Here is a 16,805-nt window from a genome sequence, read left to right as displayed (position 1 = left end):
GCCTTTGGTGGCAGCTTCAAATCATCAGGTTTCTTCTGGGGATGGGGGAAGGGTTCAGGATATGACTTTGGCAGGGTGATGTCATAAGTGGCAGGTGAGTTGTTTGTGGTTCCGAATTGAAATTTTACGGAGGTTTAGAAACAGCAGACATCGTGGTAGATTGACGTGGTAGATTGACGTGGTAGATTGAACCAAATTTGGTATGTGGTTGGACTCGTTGGACCAATGTTGGGCCAACTTTGATGATACTAGGATGTGTTTGAATGCCAGCTGGTAAATTAACTAAGCCCTGTTAGCCCACGCGACTCGCCACCTTTCAGTGAGATATTGGCTATGGGAAGGATGCGTGTGAAATAGTGTTGTATTGGTGTTGATGAAATGCGTGGATTTTGGCGAACTAGATGTCTGCTACCTGTCCAATCATCGGTACTAACATGGCTGTCTTCCAAACCCACTTTTTTCACAGCCCACAATTGTTTTCTCATTCTCTATGCAGGTGCAAGCCAGCCTGACCTAGGGCTACAGAATATCGTCATTCTACCACGTTGGCATTCCGTAGGCCACCTTTTAAATGTTGCATGCGATGGTGCAATGTCCCAACACACCTTCAACACGCGTTGATGCATTTATCTCGGCTCAGAGTTCTCTGACATCAAAAATTGTGATGACCACATGACGGCGAATTTGGAGTAGAAATAGGTTACCCGCATGTACGCAAAATCGCACAAACGGAGCCCGTATGAGCGAGGAAAACCCATACTCAGCGTGGACTATGAATAGCTCCAACCTTAATGGTCTGTGGTATTTTCTTCTCAGCCCATAGTATTTTATTCTTCTGAATTTGTAAGTCAACAGCGCATTGCAGTATAGCGAGTTTTTCAAACACGTAGATCTAAATAGAGTACATAAAGTTAACGAAAAGGTTAGTGAATAATTGACACGATTGGCCTTTTGAACCACACCTTAGCAACGTGACGCTAGTTACATTGTTTGCAATGGGATGGATTTTTTCTGAAAGACATCAATCACGTGGCTAAGCAGTGGGTCATGTGATTCATTGGTTCATTCGCATATAAAATATTCTGCAGCATTCAATGTTTTCTGACATTGTGAATTCATAGCAGTGCTACAATTAAAAATCGATTTGATTTCCTGCTTCAATGTGTTAAGGCGCTGATCATCTCATGTTTAAAGCCCTGAAACTCCACATTACTTTGGTATGGTTGAGCCAGTCTACATGACATCCACTGTTTACTTCCCTCCAAAAAGTGGTATTCATTTTGATGATAAGCCGAGTCAACCCCCAACCAGAATTTGAACGCACAACCTTAAGATTGTGGGCCACTCCCTCTACTGCTGAGCCACCTGGTTGTATGCACAAAGCAATCGATAGACACATTCCTACTCGTGACGTTCATGGTTACATGCTGGAAGACTTGCATCACCACCTCCTATAGCGCTTTCAGGAAATGATGTACAGCCTACACACTGCCCGTGCGTATCATTTCGCGTCATACTTGTGACGCCTCTACAATATATAGGGGCAGGTGTCACATGTTCAAGACGGTAAACTCTCCGCCTCGCCACTGTTGGGGCATTTCACATTTCGGAGCGCCTGAGTTCGGTGACGAAGAGATACTTGGGTGAGAATTCAGGACGCAACATGAGTTTGTTCTAATGCTCACGCCTCTCACGTTTTGATTAAGGAGTGTTCTAACATTTCTTATACCTATTGTTTAATGTTTGCATGTGCCGATGTTTATCTTTTTTATGCAAAATCGTGAGGATTTAAGTCCTATGTATAATAGCAACAATCCTTTCAACTCAATGTGTTTCAAAGACCGATCTTAAATTTATACGTTTTATATTTCAAACTACTGTATCCTTTCAACTAAATGTGTTTCAAAGACCGATCTTAAATGTATATTTTGATATATTAAAAAAAATACAATCATGCTTTCTGCAGTTATCGAAGAATATAATTCACTATCCATCATGCAGAGAGGTTTTGTAGAAATCTCGTGGAGCCGTGTAACTTTAACATGTTGAAGATTAACATTCCATATGAGGAATGAAACACGTGTTTAATATTGAAATGGCGTCCATTTTATTCAAAGTACTGGACATCGTTGCTGCGTTTTCACGACCATTAGAAAGCAGTTTCTAATTACTGATAAGAAGTATGTGAACATTTTTCGTTACCAAAAGTGGAATTCATGTTGAGTATTTGACTTGCAGTAAGTCGTAATCTTAATTCCTAAATGCGTTGAAAAATGCACTGCTCTTAAGAATCTTAAATCTAACAATGATTCTGTGTTGACAGTAGTGCCATAAAGAAAGGCCATTTCCCAAAACGTCGTCTAATATCTGTTCAAACTGAATGTCTTGATATTTTCAAGACGAAATAATATCGTTGCTCTTTATTTGAGAGAGTACTGAGTACTGTACGAGACTATGATAATGGCTAACTGACATTGCTGATAATGTTACCTAAGGCGATGTCACGCACTCACAATTCTTGTTTATTCACAGCCACAATTAGAGCATTGTTCACACTCGTGTGAGTGCTCAGAGAAACGTTTGAAACCCAACTTCCCAGGAAGCAGAAGACAAATATTATCAAACATGGTAATATTTTCCAGCACTAAACATAACCTACAAACTATATTTACGGCTACTCGTGAAAATGTTACACATGGATTAACTCCGAAACACGTAGCTTTCTAATATAATGTATACATGCACCGTTCCTCATTGTTGGAATTAGTCTAAAATATAAATCTCTGCATGTATATGGCACTTGCCTAAAATGCCTCAACAACTCAAAGCACATTACTTCACATTTCATCTCAAACATTCAAAGGGGACCTCCAGTGGCAACTGTCTCTGTGCAGCACAAGGTGACTCAGCACTGGTTTGCAAGTGGGCATTCATCTGCTGATTTGGGGGTGATAATTACTATGTGTAACTCCAATAGAGCAATTTGTGGGGACATTTTTTTAAATTTAGGCAATTACGCCAGTAGACAATGGCCCACTCTATTTGGAATGGTTTTGCAGGATCGTTTACGTCCGTTCCTAAGCAGACGACGCATATTGTGAGGTGAATACACCCGCAGTATTAACCAGAGTGGCCTATCTAATTCGAACCGCGGACTTCGACATCAAGTGGCAACAGGTGCCAGGGGCTTTAATCTGTAGTGAGGCCTCTCTGGCAGTGTCTGACTAAACTACTGCCACTGTGATTCCACATGTCACTGCACTGGTCAAATAACGAACAATGAGGCCACATTGATACATTTTACCGACTTGAAATGGTGCTTGTATTTTGTGTAGGCGAACAGGACCTCACATCCAACCAGGATGGACTTGTGCATTAAATTCTTGTGCAATACCCCTGGTAAGAACCCATAGAGTTAAAAGAGTGTTTACAATTTCAACGTAATTTCTAATGTGTAAATGGTCAAATTGTACAAGCAAGTTTAATCACAGTACTGCGCGTCCTCTCTTTCATACACCCCCACAGGTTGCCCTCATCTCCACGAAGATGTCCCTTTTCGTTGGCAAATTCAGATGGATGGACAGTGGGCAAATCTTGAGCCCAACCAGGAAATAGAACGAGCCTTCAGCAAGCCACAAATTCACAGCTACCGGCTCGCTAAGCCCAAATGGTAATCGAGGAGAAATGTGGGTTTGCCATTATTAAAGATGAAACTTAGGATTAAGGGTTAAGGTTTCAGATTAAAGTTATATGTTTGGTAAATGTGTTCCTATGGCGATAGGCAATGTTTGTTCACAATTATAGTTGGGGTTGAGATCTGGCTTGAATGAGGGCTATAGTTCATATCATAGTTAAATTGGTGTCCTTCAAAAATTGTAGGCACCAATCCTATAGTGGTCGAATGTTAGTGCCGAATAATTTAAAGAGGCATTCATTAAGCTCGGACCGCAATACAAAAAATGTCCACGAGTCAGTGATAGGCGGTCTATCGGCTTGGTGTTGTGGCTGTGGACACCTGTAATCCATTTCTTAAAACCAGTGGTGGAGATTCCACTTTACTATATTGATGAACGATGTTTACCCGTGACGTTCACTGTGTATACATTAATTACTTACTTTTGCATTTACTTGGCTCATATTTTGCACCAATCACAGCCTAAGTATTCGCTCTTTGTGTGACACTCGTGAAGTGGATGATCACTCATTGCTATATTTTCAAGCAAGTCAGAGAGCTCTTTATGATAGTTATCACTAGTTATCATTATAATTTTCCGATAGTTATTGTATCATATGTATTAATTTATGATATGTACTGAATACAATTTCTGATAGCTATACAAATTGGTGATGATGATGATTTTGCTGGATGTGATGATGGTGCTGGGTGTGACAATGACGATTATGATGAAATCACACACATTGCCTGGCCTGTAATAACTGTTATGCCTGCTTCTGTTCAGTGATTCGCTCATCGGGTATCTGGACTTCAACACCATGACGTGCTACGGTCCACAGACCAGGCCCGTCCGCCGCCTATCTGTGCCGTCAGTGGACCGCTGGGTGTGGTATTACAGGGATAGATATGACGAATGGATCGAATTTGGAGAAGAGGTACAGTGTAGACCTTACTTTGTTTTTATTCAATAATCCATATTTCTCCTTCTCAGTTCACAAATGTATCTATGAACTACTATGAGCGTATCTCAACGTGGGTTTTCGCAACCACTTGTAATCTAAGCGTGGTCTAGTGGGTTAGGTCATGTTGTGTGGGTAGTCTTAGTCTTGGGGGTATGTTTTTTTTGTCAATTATAAAACCTCCTCACATCTCAGGTTCATAGATCTCACCAGCAGGATACAGGACTCAGAATATAGTCACATAATACCTCGACTCATAGCAAGAACAACTCCAGCACCAAGACACTTCTCATCTTCGTATTCTATTAACCTCAGAGTACCAACCAGTATGTACAAATAACACTCAGCACCACGCTTGTTACAGCAATTCAACAGGATGAAACAAAACCAGCCCAAACAACGTATCACGCGCAGCATACACGCGATACAGGCAAGATACAGGGTCTTATTTTGCAAGCAGCATACTCGGAGCTTGCCTTTCTGCCAAGCTGACGTGTGCGCCTAGAGGTGCAGCTTAAATAGGAATTTTGGCCTCCCCCTCCCAGAACTATTAACCTTTGACCTTTCCTGGTCCCAATATCAGGCCTTATGGTTACTCCTTTTCTCGATGAAAAAAACTCTGAAGGTCACCGGACATGGTTACCACGTATAGTGCATGGCCAAAGCTCAAGAGAAGGAATGCTCAATGCAGGGCCTAACCCAGAAACCCACACTTAGATCATGACGAAAATATTCATGTTGGTTGACTGCAAGAGAATTCCTACCAAGATGCATTGTGATAAAATTTCCAAACATTGCATAATGACAGCCAATGGTTTAATTAGTGTTTCTGTGGGTTTGAATATAATGTGGATATTTCCAAACAAAAAATGAAGCCAAGAGCTGTATTTATTTTCTTTTAAAGGGCAGTGAGAAGCAACGTGTTATTTCTTAATGGGACAAAGTTCCATATAATGGTGGCCAAATTGATCATGTATTATCATTATCATCAACCATGGTTAATCCACCTCTGGATGAAGGCAATGTAAGTCACTGCTATCTCTCACAATCCTGTGAGGTATCTTCTCCAGATAAATTGGTCATTCTAAAAAAAATCATACAACATTAAAATTGTGATCATCGACTTTGGGAGATAATTATAACAAAATATAATGATGCAATGTGAGACTAAACCATTGAAAATCACTCATGATGTTTACATGCCCCATGGTGTTGTATTTTAGAATTCATGGGGCAAAAGCAGCAACCTCAACAGCGCTACAATTGAGGAATCTTACAAGTCGGATCCTACATGTCGGATCTTATATAAGAAGTGTCAGATCGACTTCAAAGGTCAGTTGCAACTTTCCATTCCCTATTCACATTTCTGAATGAGGGGGTGGGTGTATAAATAGTATTACTCAATATCCAGGTCACTCTTGCAAAGGAGATTATCACAGTCTCTTGAATTCTCACTGGCGAGGAATCGCCCCAAGTGAGGAGCTCACAGCTGGCTCCAATTCCCAATGGCTCACATGGTGGAGCCTAAACAGACTGAGAGAGGGTTTCTGCGTGTGCAACTCTCTCATGAAATCGTGGGGGGGCTTCTGCACAACGGACCAATGTGAAAATACCATACAGGGCGGAGAGGAGACACGTTCGATGAAGACTTGTTTAAACAAGTAAACTTGACATATCTTAACTTAGTATCATTAAATATCCATGTACAGCCCTTTGCCAATCCACTGTTGGGTTTCCCCGTGCCATGCATGTCGCGTGGGTAATCCGGCCATAGTTCACCATGCTGGTCAGTGCGGATTGATAAAGGTGGGGAGCATTTAAGTACAGCACAACAAAGTGTGTTTCTCTAGCGAACTCCGCTGCCCACAACGTAGCCTGGCAGCAGCCTAGAACAGCTTGCTTTATGAATATGGTGGGTGCGCATCAAAGCACTAATCGAGCTATACTCTGCTTAGCTTCTGGGATCTGATGAGATTGGGCACATGCTGGATAATTTGGCCATCGGAACCATTGCATATAAAAGTGCGTTCTGTTTCCTCAACTTTACAATGACCGTTTCAATATTTAGTGAGTACGTGCACTCACTAAATACCGCCTCTGTCCACCCAGCAGTTGAGTCGATTGGCAGGATGCTTGTGGCGGGGTAAAGTGTGGGTAGCTCCCACTAAGATGCCTGGCCAGTGTGGAAGAGTAGGCCAAAGCACTCAGCCGAGGGGCTCCCTTGAAATGCCTGTAGTCGAGGCCCTTCCTCCAGCAGTGGCGTGAGCAGGCAATTGCAGGGCTGCACCTTTACTGCCTTCACCACCTTGACACACATGCAAGCAGAAGCCTCTGATTCGTGCGCTCTATCTTCGAGGGCGAGCGTACACCGTGCGGCGGCGTTACAAGTTAAAGTCATCATTATTAATTATGCAAATAAGCTTTTAAGGGGCAACGCTCTTTCCCACACAGACGGCGATTAGTCCCCTTAGATCGTGGCGAGGTGACTTTTCAATGTGTAATAAGTGGCTCCGACACGGCAGAACTTTATTTATTCATTAAAGGTTCTTCACAGCCACGACTCCTCTCGTCGTTCTTTCTTGGCGTGACTGCGCTCACCCTTATCTCCACCGCACTCCCCGCTTATATTCCCTTTTCCGAGGCTAAGCCCCGCCTCTGGCCACGCCCCTCTAGGAGCATTCTAGAACGTTCCAGAGGCTTCCATGCTAGCTCCGCCCATTAACCTTTCCCCCAGATATAACCCCACTACTGATAAGGCATGTCTGACAGTATATAAAGTGTAACCCCTCAATTATGCAGGAGATGCGCTCGCTTATGACAAATGCAAGTATGAGCGTGTACTGGATATGTGAACAAAAACTGGTTTGTTGTCTTCTATCCGCAGAAATGTGTCAGTCGGAAGGAAAGAACACTCGACCGATCCGGCGCCGACCCCAATTTCAGACAAGGACAGACGTTCCACGGGTCAGAGTGCACAGGTACCTCCACACAAACAGAATCATCTTGTTCAACAGGGATCACCAAGGCAGAAGGTAGAACGTGGATTAAGCTCCTGATGCCATCAAGCATCATATGGGCGTAAGCATATATGCACAAGAACTTGGTTCAGTGGTAGAGTGAGTGGCTCACAATCGGATGGTTGCAAGTTCAAATCCTGGTTGGGGGTTTTCTTAGCCTATCAATCCCTCTGGGGTTGATAAAATAGGTAACACTTGGTCAAGAAGTCATCAGCCGGTGTCCTATGGAGCGACGTGTCCCCCACCCCTCTCCCCCTGTCCCCCACTATAGAAATGTGGAATTTCCACCACTGGCTCTGGGCTGGAAACAGGAGACCAGCACTGCCCCAATGCTCATTTGAGCAGGAAAGCACTTTGAATTGTCAAGCATTGTTACTGTGTCTCCACATATAAATAGTGATACACAAAAAGGTTAGGAAATCGGTCAAATGGGACCATGAACGTGTAAAAATGCTTCAATCTGGGAATGTTGTGTCAATGGGTTTTTTTATATGGGACTTTGAACATGGGATGTTATACACGGAAAAGCTCGCAGAGTGGAAATGTTACACCGACATTTCATCGTATTTCTAAAATCTTTCTGTCACTGCACAGGACATTGGCGGAGTACAGCAGTGAACTGTTCAAAATCAACTACGAGAATGACTACACTGTGAGTTGTTGCTTTCATAAATATATATCTTAAAAGTTATCTCTGAACCTTCTTAAATAATCTCACTGATCTCAATGCACTTGCTCTGGCTTGAAATTGCAGCAGTGAGCTGGCTTACAATCAGAAGGTTGTGAGTTAAAATCCTGCCTGGGCTGACTCGTCCCCGACATAGGAATGTGGAATTTCAATCACTGTCTCGGAGCTGTAAACGGGAGATTAGCACTGCCTCGGTGCTCATTGGAGCTGGAAATAACTTTTATTTTGATTTTAACAGACTTCCGTTTTGCCAGCGGGCCAATTTGAATACCAAAATGTTGCTAAAAAGTTCAATGAAACGATGGCCAGCTTCCAGATCACGAGCATCGTGAGAGTCAACAATCCTCTTCTCTGGGACATGTATCACAGGTGAGAAATGCACGTGATTATTGGGATTCATATAATTTCCAATTTAATACGTTACCTCCAGGGCTTAATTACAGCTGTAGATGCCACTGGTTCGTCATGTTCTGCAGAAGTAGATGCCACTGATTCTTCATGTTCTGCAGAAGTAGATGCCACTGGTTCTTCATGGTCTGCAGATGTAGATGCCACTGATTCTTCTTGTTCTGCAGAAGTAGATGCCACTGGTTCTTCATGTTCTGCAGAAGTTGATGCCACTGGTTCGTCATGTTCTGTAGAAGTAGATGCCACTGGTTCTTCATGTTCTGCAGAAGTTGATGCCACTGGTTCATCATGTTCTGCGAAAGTAGATGCCACTGGTTCGTCATGTTCTGCAGAAGTAGAAGCCACTGCTTCTTCATGTCCTGCAGAAGTTGATGCCACTGGTTCTTCATGTTCTGCAGAAGTAGAAGCCACTGCTTCTTCATGTTCTGCAGATGTAGATGCCACTAGCTCTTCATTATCTGCAGCTGTAGATGCCACTGGTTATTTACTGCAGAAGTAGATGCCACTGGTTCGTCATATTCTGCAGACAGATGTAGATGTCATTTATTCTTTATGTTCTGCAGAAGTAGATGTCATTGATTCTTTATCTTCTGCAGATGTAGATGCCACTAGCTCTTAATTATCTGCAGCTGTAGATGCCACTGGTTATTTACTGCAGAAGTAGATGCCACTGGTTCGTCATATTCTGCAGACAGATGTAGATGTCATTGATTCTTTATGTTATGCAGATGTAGATGTCATTGATTCTTCATGTTCTGCAGATGTAGATGCCACTAGCTCTTCATTATCTGCAGCTGTAGATGCCACTGGTTATTTACTGCAGAAGTAGATGCCACTGGTTCGTCATATTCTGCAGACAGATGTAGATGTCATTGATTCTTTATGTTATGCAGATGTAGATGTCATTGATTCTTCATGTTCTGCAGATGTAGATGCCACTAGCTCTTCATTATCTGCAGCTGTAGATGCCACTGGTTATTTACTGCAGAAGTAGATGCCACTGGTTCGTCATATTCTGCAGACAGATGTAGATGTCATTGATTCTTTATGTTATGCAGATGTAGATGTCATTGATTCTTCATGTTCTGCAGATGTAGATGCCACTAGCTCTTCATTATCTGCAGCTGTAGATGCCACTGGTTATTTACTGCAGAAGTAGATGCCACTGGTTCGTCATATTCTGCAGACAGATGTAGATGTCATTGATTCTTTATGTTATGCAGATGTAGATGCCACTAGCTCTTCATTATCTGCAGCTGTAGATGCCACTGGTTATTTACTGCAGAAGTAGATGCCACTGGATTTCGTCATATTCTGCAGACAGATGTAGATGTCATTGATTCTTTATGTTCTGCAGATGTAGATGTCATTGATTCTTTATGTTATGCAGATGTAGATGTCATTGATTCTTCATGTTCTGCAGATGTAGATGCCACTAGCTCTTCATTATCTGCAGCTGTAGATGCCACTGGTTATTTACTGCAGAAGTAGATGCCACTGGTTCGTCATATTCTGCAGACAGATGTAGATGTCATTGATTCTTTATGTTATGCAGATGTAGATGCCACTAGCTCTTCATTATCTGCAGCTGTAGATGCCACTGGTTATTTACTGCAGAAGTAGATGCCACTGGTTCGTCATATTCTGCAGACAGATGTAGATGTCATTGATTATTTATGTTCTGCAGATGTAGATGTTATTGATTCTTTATGTTATGCAGATGTAGATGTCATTGATTCTTCATGATGCCACTAGCTCTTCATTATCTGCAGCTGTAGATGCCACTGGTTATTTACTGCAGAAGTAGATGCCACTGGTTCGTCATATTCTGCAGACAGATGTAGATGTCATTGATTCTTTATGTTATGCAGATTTAGATGCCACTAGCTCTTCGTTATCTGCAGCTGTAGATGCCACTGGTTATTTACTGCAGAAGTAGATGCCACTGGTTCGTCATATTATGCAGACAGATGTAGATGTCATTGATTCTTTATGTTCTGCAGATGTAGATGCCACTAGCTCTTCATTATCTGCAGCTGTAGATGCCACTGGTTATTTACTGCAGAAGTAGATGCCACTGGTTCGTCATATTCTGCAGACAGATGTAGATGTCATTGATTCTTTATGTTATGCAGATGTAGATGCCATTAGCTCTTCATTATCTGCAGCTGTAGATGCCACTGGTTATTTACTGCAGAAGTAGATGCCACTGGTTCGTCATATTCTGCAGACAGATGTAGATGTCATTGATTCTTTATGTTCTGCAGATGTAGATGTCATTGATTCTTTATGTTATGCAGATGTAGATGTCATTGATTCTTCATGTTCTGCAGATGTAGATGTCATTGATTCTTTATCTTCTGCAGATGTAGATGTCATTGATTCTTTATGTTCTGCAGATGTAGATGCCATTGATTCTTTATGTTCTGCAGATGTAGATGTCATTGATTCTTTATGTTCTGCAGATGTAGATGTCATTGATTCTTTACGTTCTGCAGATGTAGATGTCATTGATTCTTTATCTTCTGCAGATGTAGATGCCATTGATTCTTTATGTTCTGCAGATGTAGATGTCATTGATTCTTTATCTTCTGTAGATGTAGATGCCATTGATTCTTTATCTTCTGCAGATGTAGATGTCATTGATTCTTTATGTTCTGCAGATGTAGATGTCATTGATTCTTTATGTTCTGCAGATGTAGATGTCATTGATTCTTTATCTTCTGCAGATGTAGATGCCATTGATTCTTCATGTTCTGCAGATGTAGATGTCATTGATTCTTTATGTTCTGCAGATGTAGATGTCATTGATTCTTTATGTTATGCAGATGTAGATATCATTGATTCTTTATCTTCTGCAGATGTAGATGCTAATTTTCTTCGGTGCTCGTGTTTCCTCTCTACTCTCTTGAAAATCTTACCAAGAGATATCTGCACAGTTGCTCTCTTCTTCTCTTCATAAATCAACTTGTAACAGGCAATAGCATCGTGTTCATGGAAAGCGCAGAGAGCGTCGTAGTGAACCGCACAGTGATAACACAACAGCAGACAATGGCGGTGGCCCAGGCAGAAATGCTGGGAATCCTGGGTAATGACACTGAACAACCACTGCCATCTATTACGCGATGGTTGAAATTATGACTCTAGGTCAGAACAGGCAACTGAACATACGGACAGGTTTGTTCGTATCTCTGAAAGTATATGAGTCTAATGTTTGTAAGGAGAGGAGTCCCCGTATGCACTTTAAATTTAATCTTTAGATTATGAATTTGAATATCTCTGTTAAAAGATTTTCAAAATCATTCTTATTTCAGATAAATTTTGTTTGTTTTGTTTTTGCGTGAAGTCGCCACATTTGAGAATGTCAAGTAAGTTTCAAACAACACACACAAATGTGCACACAGCCTCTGTGCATTGTGGGAAAAACCCATCAGCATGTCCTGCAGAAGGGCATCGTGGTCCCCATGTCTGAGTTCACCTTCAAATAAATGTGATACATTAATTTGAAACATTAGGTAAATTAACAAGGCTGTATGCATGCAGCTTATTCAACAAACTTGCCCTCTTATGTTCCAAAGAACGGAGTTTAGTTTCTTTATGTTAGCAAATTAGGTTAAGAAATATCACGCAGCTCACTCTGCAATAAACGAAGCTCAGGGTTTTAAGTATTTTTTTTTTTACAGGAAAAAACAGCAAATGTTCAGAGACAACGGCAAAGAGAACGTGAATGAACAGCGGCTGTTTCACGTCACGAGGACACACGTACAAAATTCCATCTGCCGCAAGAACTTTGACTTCCGATACGCAGGTCCCAAACTCAGAAACGGAAGAGGTAAGTTTTTGATGTTTTCTACTCTTAATGTCTGCCACGTTTTGAGTCAAAGAAAATGCAGACATGTATGGTGCTTGCATCATTGGACATCCTTTGCAGGACCAAAATAGAATAGTAGGGTTTTTCCCCTTTTTTCTGACAACAAAACTGAAACCTTTTTACGAGGATGCATGTCTGTATTAACCACAATACCTGCAGTCAAATGCAAACAAAAAACACACGATGATAATATATGCATTGTCCTTGAAACTGATTGGTTCACACCAATCATCGTGTGTTTTTTGTTTGCATTTGACATGAATTTTCGTAAAAAGGTTTCAGTTTTGTTGTCAGAAAAAAGGAGTAAACCCCTATTATTATGTATGGTGTTGTTTTTTTCCTTTGTCAGGGCATCTGCTTAAAGGAAAAAACCCGTAAAGTTGATTTCTGCTCAAATAAGCATTGAGGTGATCCTCATCTCCTGCTGACAGCTCTGAGCCAGCGGTGCAAGTTGAACGTTCCTTTAGCAGGGGCGAGTCCAACCTGAGTACAACCAGTGTTGACTTCCCCACAAATGTTTCCCCCCATTTTATTGACCCCAGAGTGATAATAGGCTGAATCAACCGTCAACCAAGATTTGAACTCACAACCTTCTGATTGTGAGCCGCTTGCTCAACAGCTGAGCCTGTAGGCCGGTTGATTATCCTGTACAATGGCAAAGCTAAAACAATTTTTATATACTTCTAAATACGAATTAGTGTCATTGTGGAGAATATAAATCACAATAAATAAGCAGACACTGTGTCTCCTTTACAAATCCATCTCTCCACATTAAAAACATAGCATTTCTTGCACAACCTATCAGCAGCATTGATTCGAGACAAAGCAAACTGTGGACCGGTTTTGACGTGCAATGTGTCATCAGCAGGGTCAGGGCTCGATCGAATCAATGTTGGCAAACTGCCGATCTTACGGGTGACGAGCCCTCTCTCTCATCACCATGCGGGGCTCCCACTGCGATGACGATACACAACTAAAACATACAAGGGCCTTGCAGCTGACGTGTTGCGTAGGAAAATACTTTTATATTTCAAGTGTAGAGACGGATAATATCACGTGAAGGAGACGTATTGTTTGTGGGTTTTTTTAAATATCATTTTGTTGTGATTTGTGCAACTACGATCGATGTCCTTTCTCTCCGCGTCTACAGGCTCGTATTTCTGTTCGAACGCTAAATACGCACACGTTCACTTTCAAGAGCACCGCAACGATGTGGGGGACGAGCCCTGCGCGTTCCTGGCGCGCATTCTCGTGGGGGTAAGCTGCCCAAAGGAGACGGTGACCGCGACTTCTCTCCTTCCCCCAGCCAAGGGCGGCTCTCTGGAGCACCTGTACGACAGCGTGGTAAACAGCCTGGAAGAGCCCTTTAGCTTCAGCATCTTTTACCCCAGTCAGATCTACCCAGAATACATCATCAAGTACACATCGTGATCGATGCAGGGCTGCTTGCTCACGACACTGCTGGCTTCAGAGACCCCCCTCCCCCCGCCTCTACAGGGTGGTACGGATGTCTTGTGACGCCCCGCCCCCCCGCCCATTTAATTATCTAAAACTTAATACATTCTAAAAGTAAAATCTATTCAAAACAGAAATGAATATGCGATGGGAACAACATTGTAGGGGTTAATTTAACTGGGTTCACAAGACATCTGGACCACCCTGAATAAACACAACGCTTTCATACTGGCCCAATGTAACATTTAGAGGTATAAGTACCCACACTTTACCCAACTACACACTAACCTGCCTGTCAAAGAAGGCCTACTCATGCATCTTACTTGGTGGACAAAGATGCGGGAGGATGGGGGGAATATCAATATATATTCTTTTAAATGTTGTACTGTACGATTTAGACCCCCCCCCCCACCAACACGCTCAACTAACCCCTTCTTCAGGCCAGCACGAGCGCACGACTCCCTCCGACACGTTCAGGTCAAGGTTCACATCCCCATGGGTCACTGCAGCACACCGCGGCAGAGTTGCATCGCAAAGGAGTCAAGTGCTGCCTTCCAAAATGCCACCACTCAAAATGAGAACACATGGACAACGAGGAACGAACCCTTTGTTAAGTTACTTGCTAGATGGCCTCCCCGTGCCACGTCAGTCATGTTTTGATAATACGCCTTTTGTGTCATACATTTCCAACCGTGGCAATTGGAGTTGCAGGGGAAGGACAACAAACTAAACACAAAAAGCAGTTCTGAAGAAATTAAAATGTTAATCGTTGCTGGGAATCAAACTCAGGTCGCCCGGTTAATAGAGCAGTGCGTCAAAAACTGTGCTATGGCTCAACCCCAAAACTTAGAAATGCAGACGATGATGTTTACATTTTCTATGAGTGAGAGAGATGATTAGAGAACATGGTAATTGTTTTTTCTGAGATTTAAAATTTTTGTAAATAATGAGATGTATTTAGTCGTTAACAATTGTATTATTAAACGGTATACATTTGATCAATGTGTACTTTCAAACGTTAATCAAAATGTTGACTGCAAATTATTTTAAATGTACCATAATAGAAAACTTCATACATGTATTTCTGGAAGAAAAAAAATTACCTTTCTTTTATAAATGTGCCATTCATATTACATATATAAAGTATGAATCTTGTCCCATCGTGGTTTAATCTGCAATAGTCTCATTTAATTAAACACTAAATGGAAGACTGGTGGAGGTGGACAAGCAGCTCAGAGGTCAGAGTATGGAGGTCAGAGTGTGTAAGGTCAGAGCGTGGAGGTCAGATTGTAGAGGTCAGAGCGTGGATGTCAGTGTGGAGATCAGATTTTAGGGGTCAGCATGGAGGTCAGAGCGTGGAGGTCAGATTGTAGAGGTGAGCGTGGAGCTAGACCCGCTGAGATCCCAATTTTAAATCCAGGTTCCAGCTACCTGTTGTTAAACCAGGGCTTCAAGCAAAGGGAGTTCATGGTCTTTACATGTTCACGAATGATTGTACAAGCAATTCATGTTAAATTTGGTTCTGCGTTAAATTCTGATAATTTCTAGCTGCGACAATTACAAATATTGGATTGGATGTTGTTGAACTTCTTCCGCACCGTACCTCGCCAAACGCGCTCATCGGAGGTGCGGTCAAGAGCAACAAACTAAACACAAAAAAGCTATTCTATAGCAATGACACCATTGGAACCTCCTTTGCCAGTAGCAAAATATGATAATTGTTTTTTTAGCCTTTTATCTGGCAACAAAACTGACACCTTTTACAAGGAGTCATGTTTGCATTGACCACAATACCTGCGGTCGGAATGCAAACAAAAAACACAACTCTGATAATGTATGTACTGTCCTTGAAATTCCGACTGCAGGTATTGTGGTCAATGCAAACATGACTCCTTGTAAATAAGGTGTCAGTTTTGTTGCCAGATAAAAGGCTAAAAAAACAATTCTCTTATCTATAGCAATGAGTTTGCGACGGACATGTCCCAGGAGCAGTGCTGCCTCCTCCTGTGTGGATCAGAGGTCACTGGAAGGCATCTCAGAATTAGTTCTGTGATATCAGCTTTTGTAGACGTGGAGGGAGGGGAGTTGCGCGGCTCTATTGAGAGTTCCGAATTGATCATTCATCCTCTGACGTGACATCAATAGCACAGTTCCGATAAATAGAAAATGATTTTTCTGTTCTTCTTGGTTCTTTTGGTAAAGTCGCGTAGAATGGAAATAATAAAATAATAAAAATAAAACATAAAATAATTCTCACGACGTTTCGGCCACAACGCAAGCAGCCATCCTCAGGTGGAGAGCAGGTCTGTCGAGAAGAGAGTCTGAATGACACACTCCAGGCTTGGAGCGACTATTTGCATATCCTCTTGATATGCAAATTATTTTGTCAAGGCGCTCTTCCCCCCTCCATCCCAGCTAAAATAGTCGCTCCAAGCCTGGGGTGTGTCATTCAGACTCTGTCTTCTCGACAGACCTGTTCTCCACATGAGGACGGCTGCTTGCGGTGTGGCCGAAACGTCGTGAGAATTATTTTATTGTTTTATTTTTATTTTATTATTTCCATTCTACGTGACTTTACTGAAAGAACCAAGAAGATGAATCCCTGCAGTCACGAAAGCTTTACATCGAGATTTTTCTGTTGTTGAAGATTTGCACACAGTATTGTGCAGACCTCGTTTACGTGTTGATTTGCTGTAAATGTGCGCCTGCAGAGCTATGGACACAGCCGACA

At 42.1% G+C, this 16,805-nt stretch overlaps 1 protein-coding gene across 1 annotated transcript; it reads left to right on the top strand.

The window, feature by feature from the left end:
* Positions 1 to 1,571: 1,571 nt before the first annotated feature.
* On the top strand, positions 1,572 to 15,234 carry LOC133350287 (protein mono-ADP-ribosyltransferase PARP12-like). The gene is made up of 11 exons (XM_061564471.1): positions 1,572 to 1,643; positions 2,533 to 2,628; positions 3,336 to 3,399; positions 3,526 to 3,670; positions 4,461 to 4,611; positions 5,859 to 5,967; positions 7,520 to 7,613; positions 8,247 to 8,304; positions 8,579 to 8,709; positions 12,432 to 12,580; positions 13,770 to 15,234. Exons 2-11 carry the CDS (start codon positions 2,626 to 2,628, stop codon positions 14,048 to 14,050), a joined length of 1,185 nt encoding a protein of 394 aa, XP_061420455.1. The 5' UTR covers positions 1,572 to 1,643; positions 2,533 to 2,625; the 3' UTR covers positions 14,051 to 15,234.
* The last annotated feature ends 1,571 nt before the right edge of the window (positions 15,235 to 16,805 follow it).

The sequence above is a fragment of the Lethenteron reissneri genome, chromosome 33 (genome assembly GCF_015708825.2).
Source record: "Lethenteron reissneri isolate LAM-NWPU_2019-01 chromosome 33, ASM1570882v1, whole genome shotgun sequence".
NCBI classification, from domain to species: domain Eukaryota; kingdom Metazoa; phylum Chordata; class Hyperoartia; order Petromyzontiformes; family Petromyzontidae; genus Lethenteron; species Lethenteron reissneri.
The sequence above is the reverse complement of the archived record's forward strand: the minus strand, read 5'-3'. Positions and strand labels throughout refer to the sequence as shown.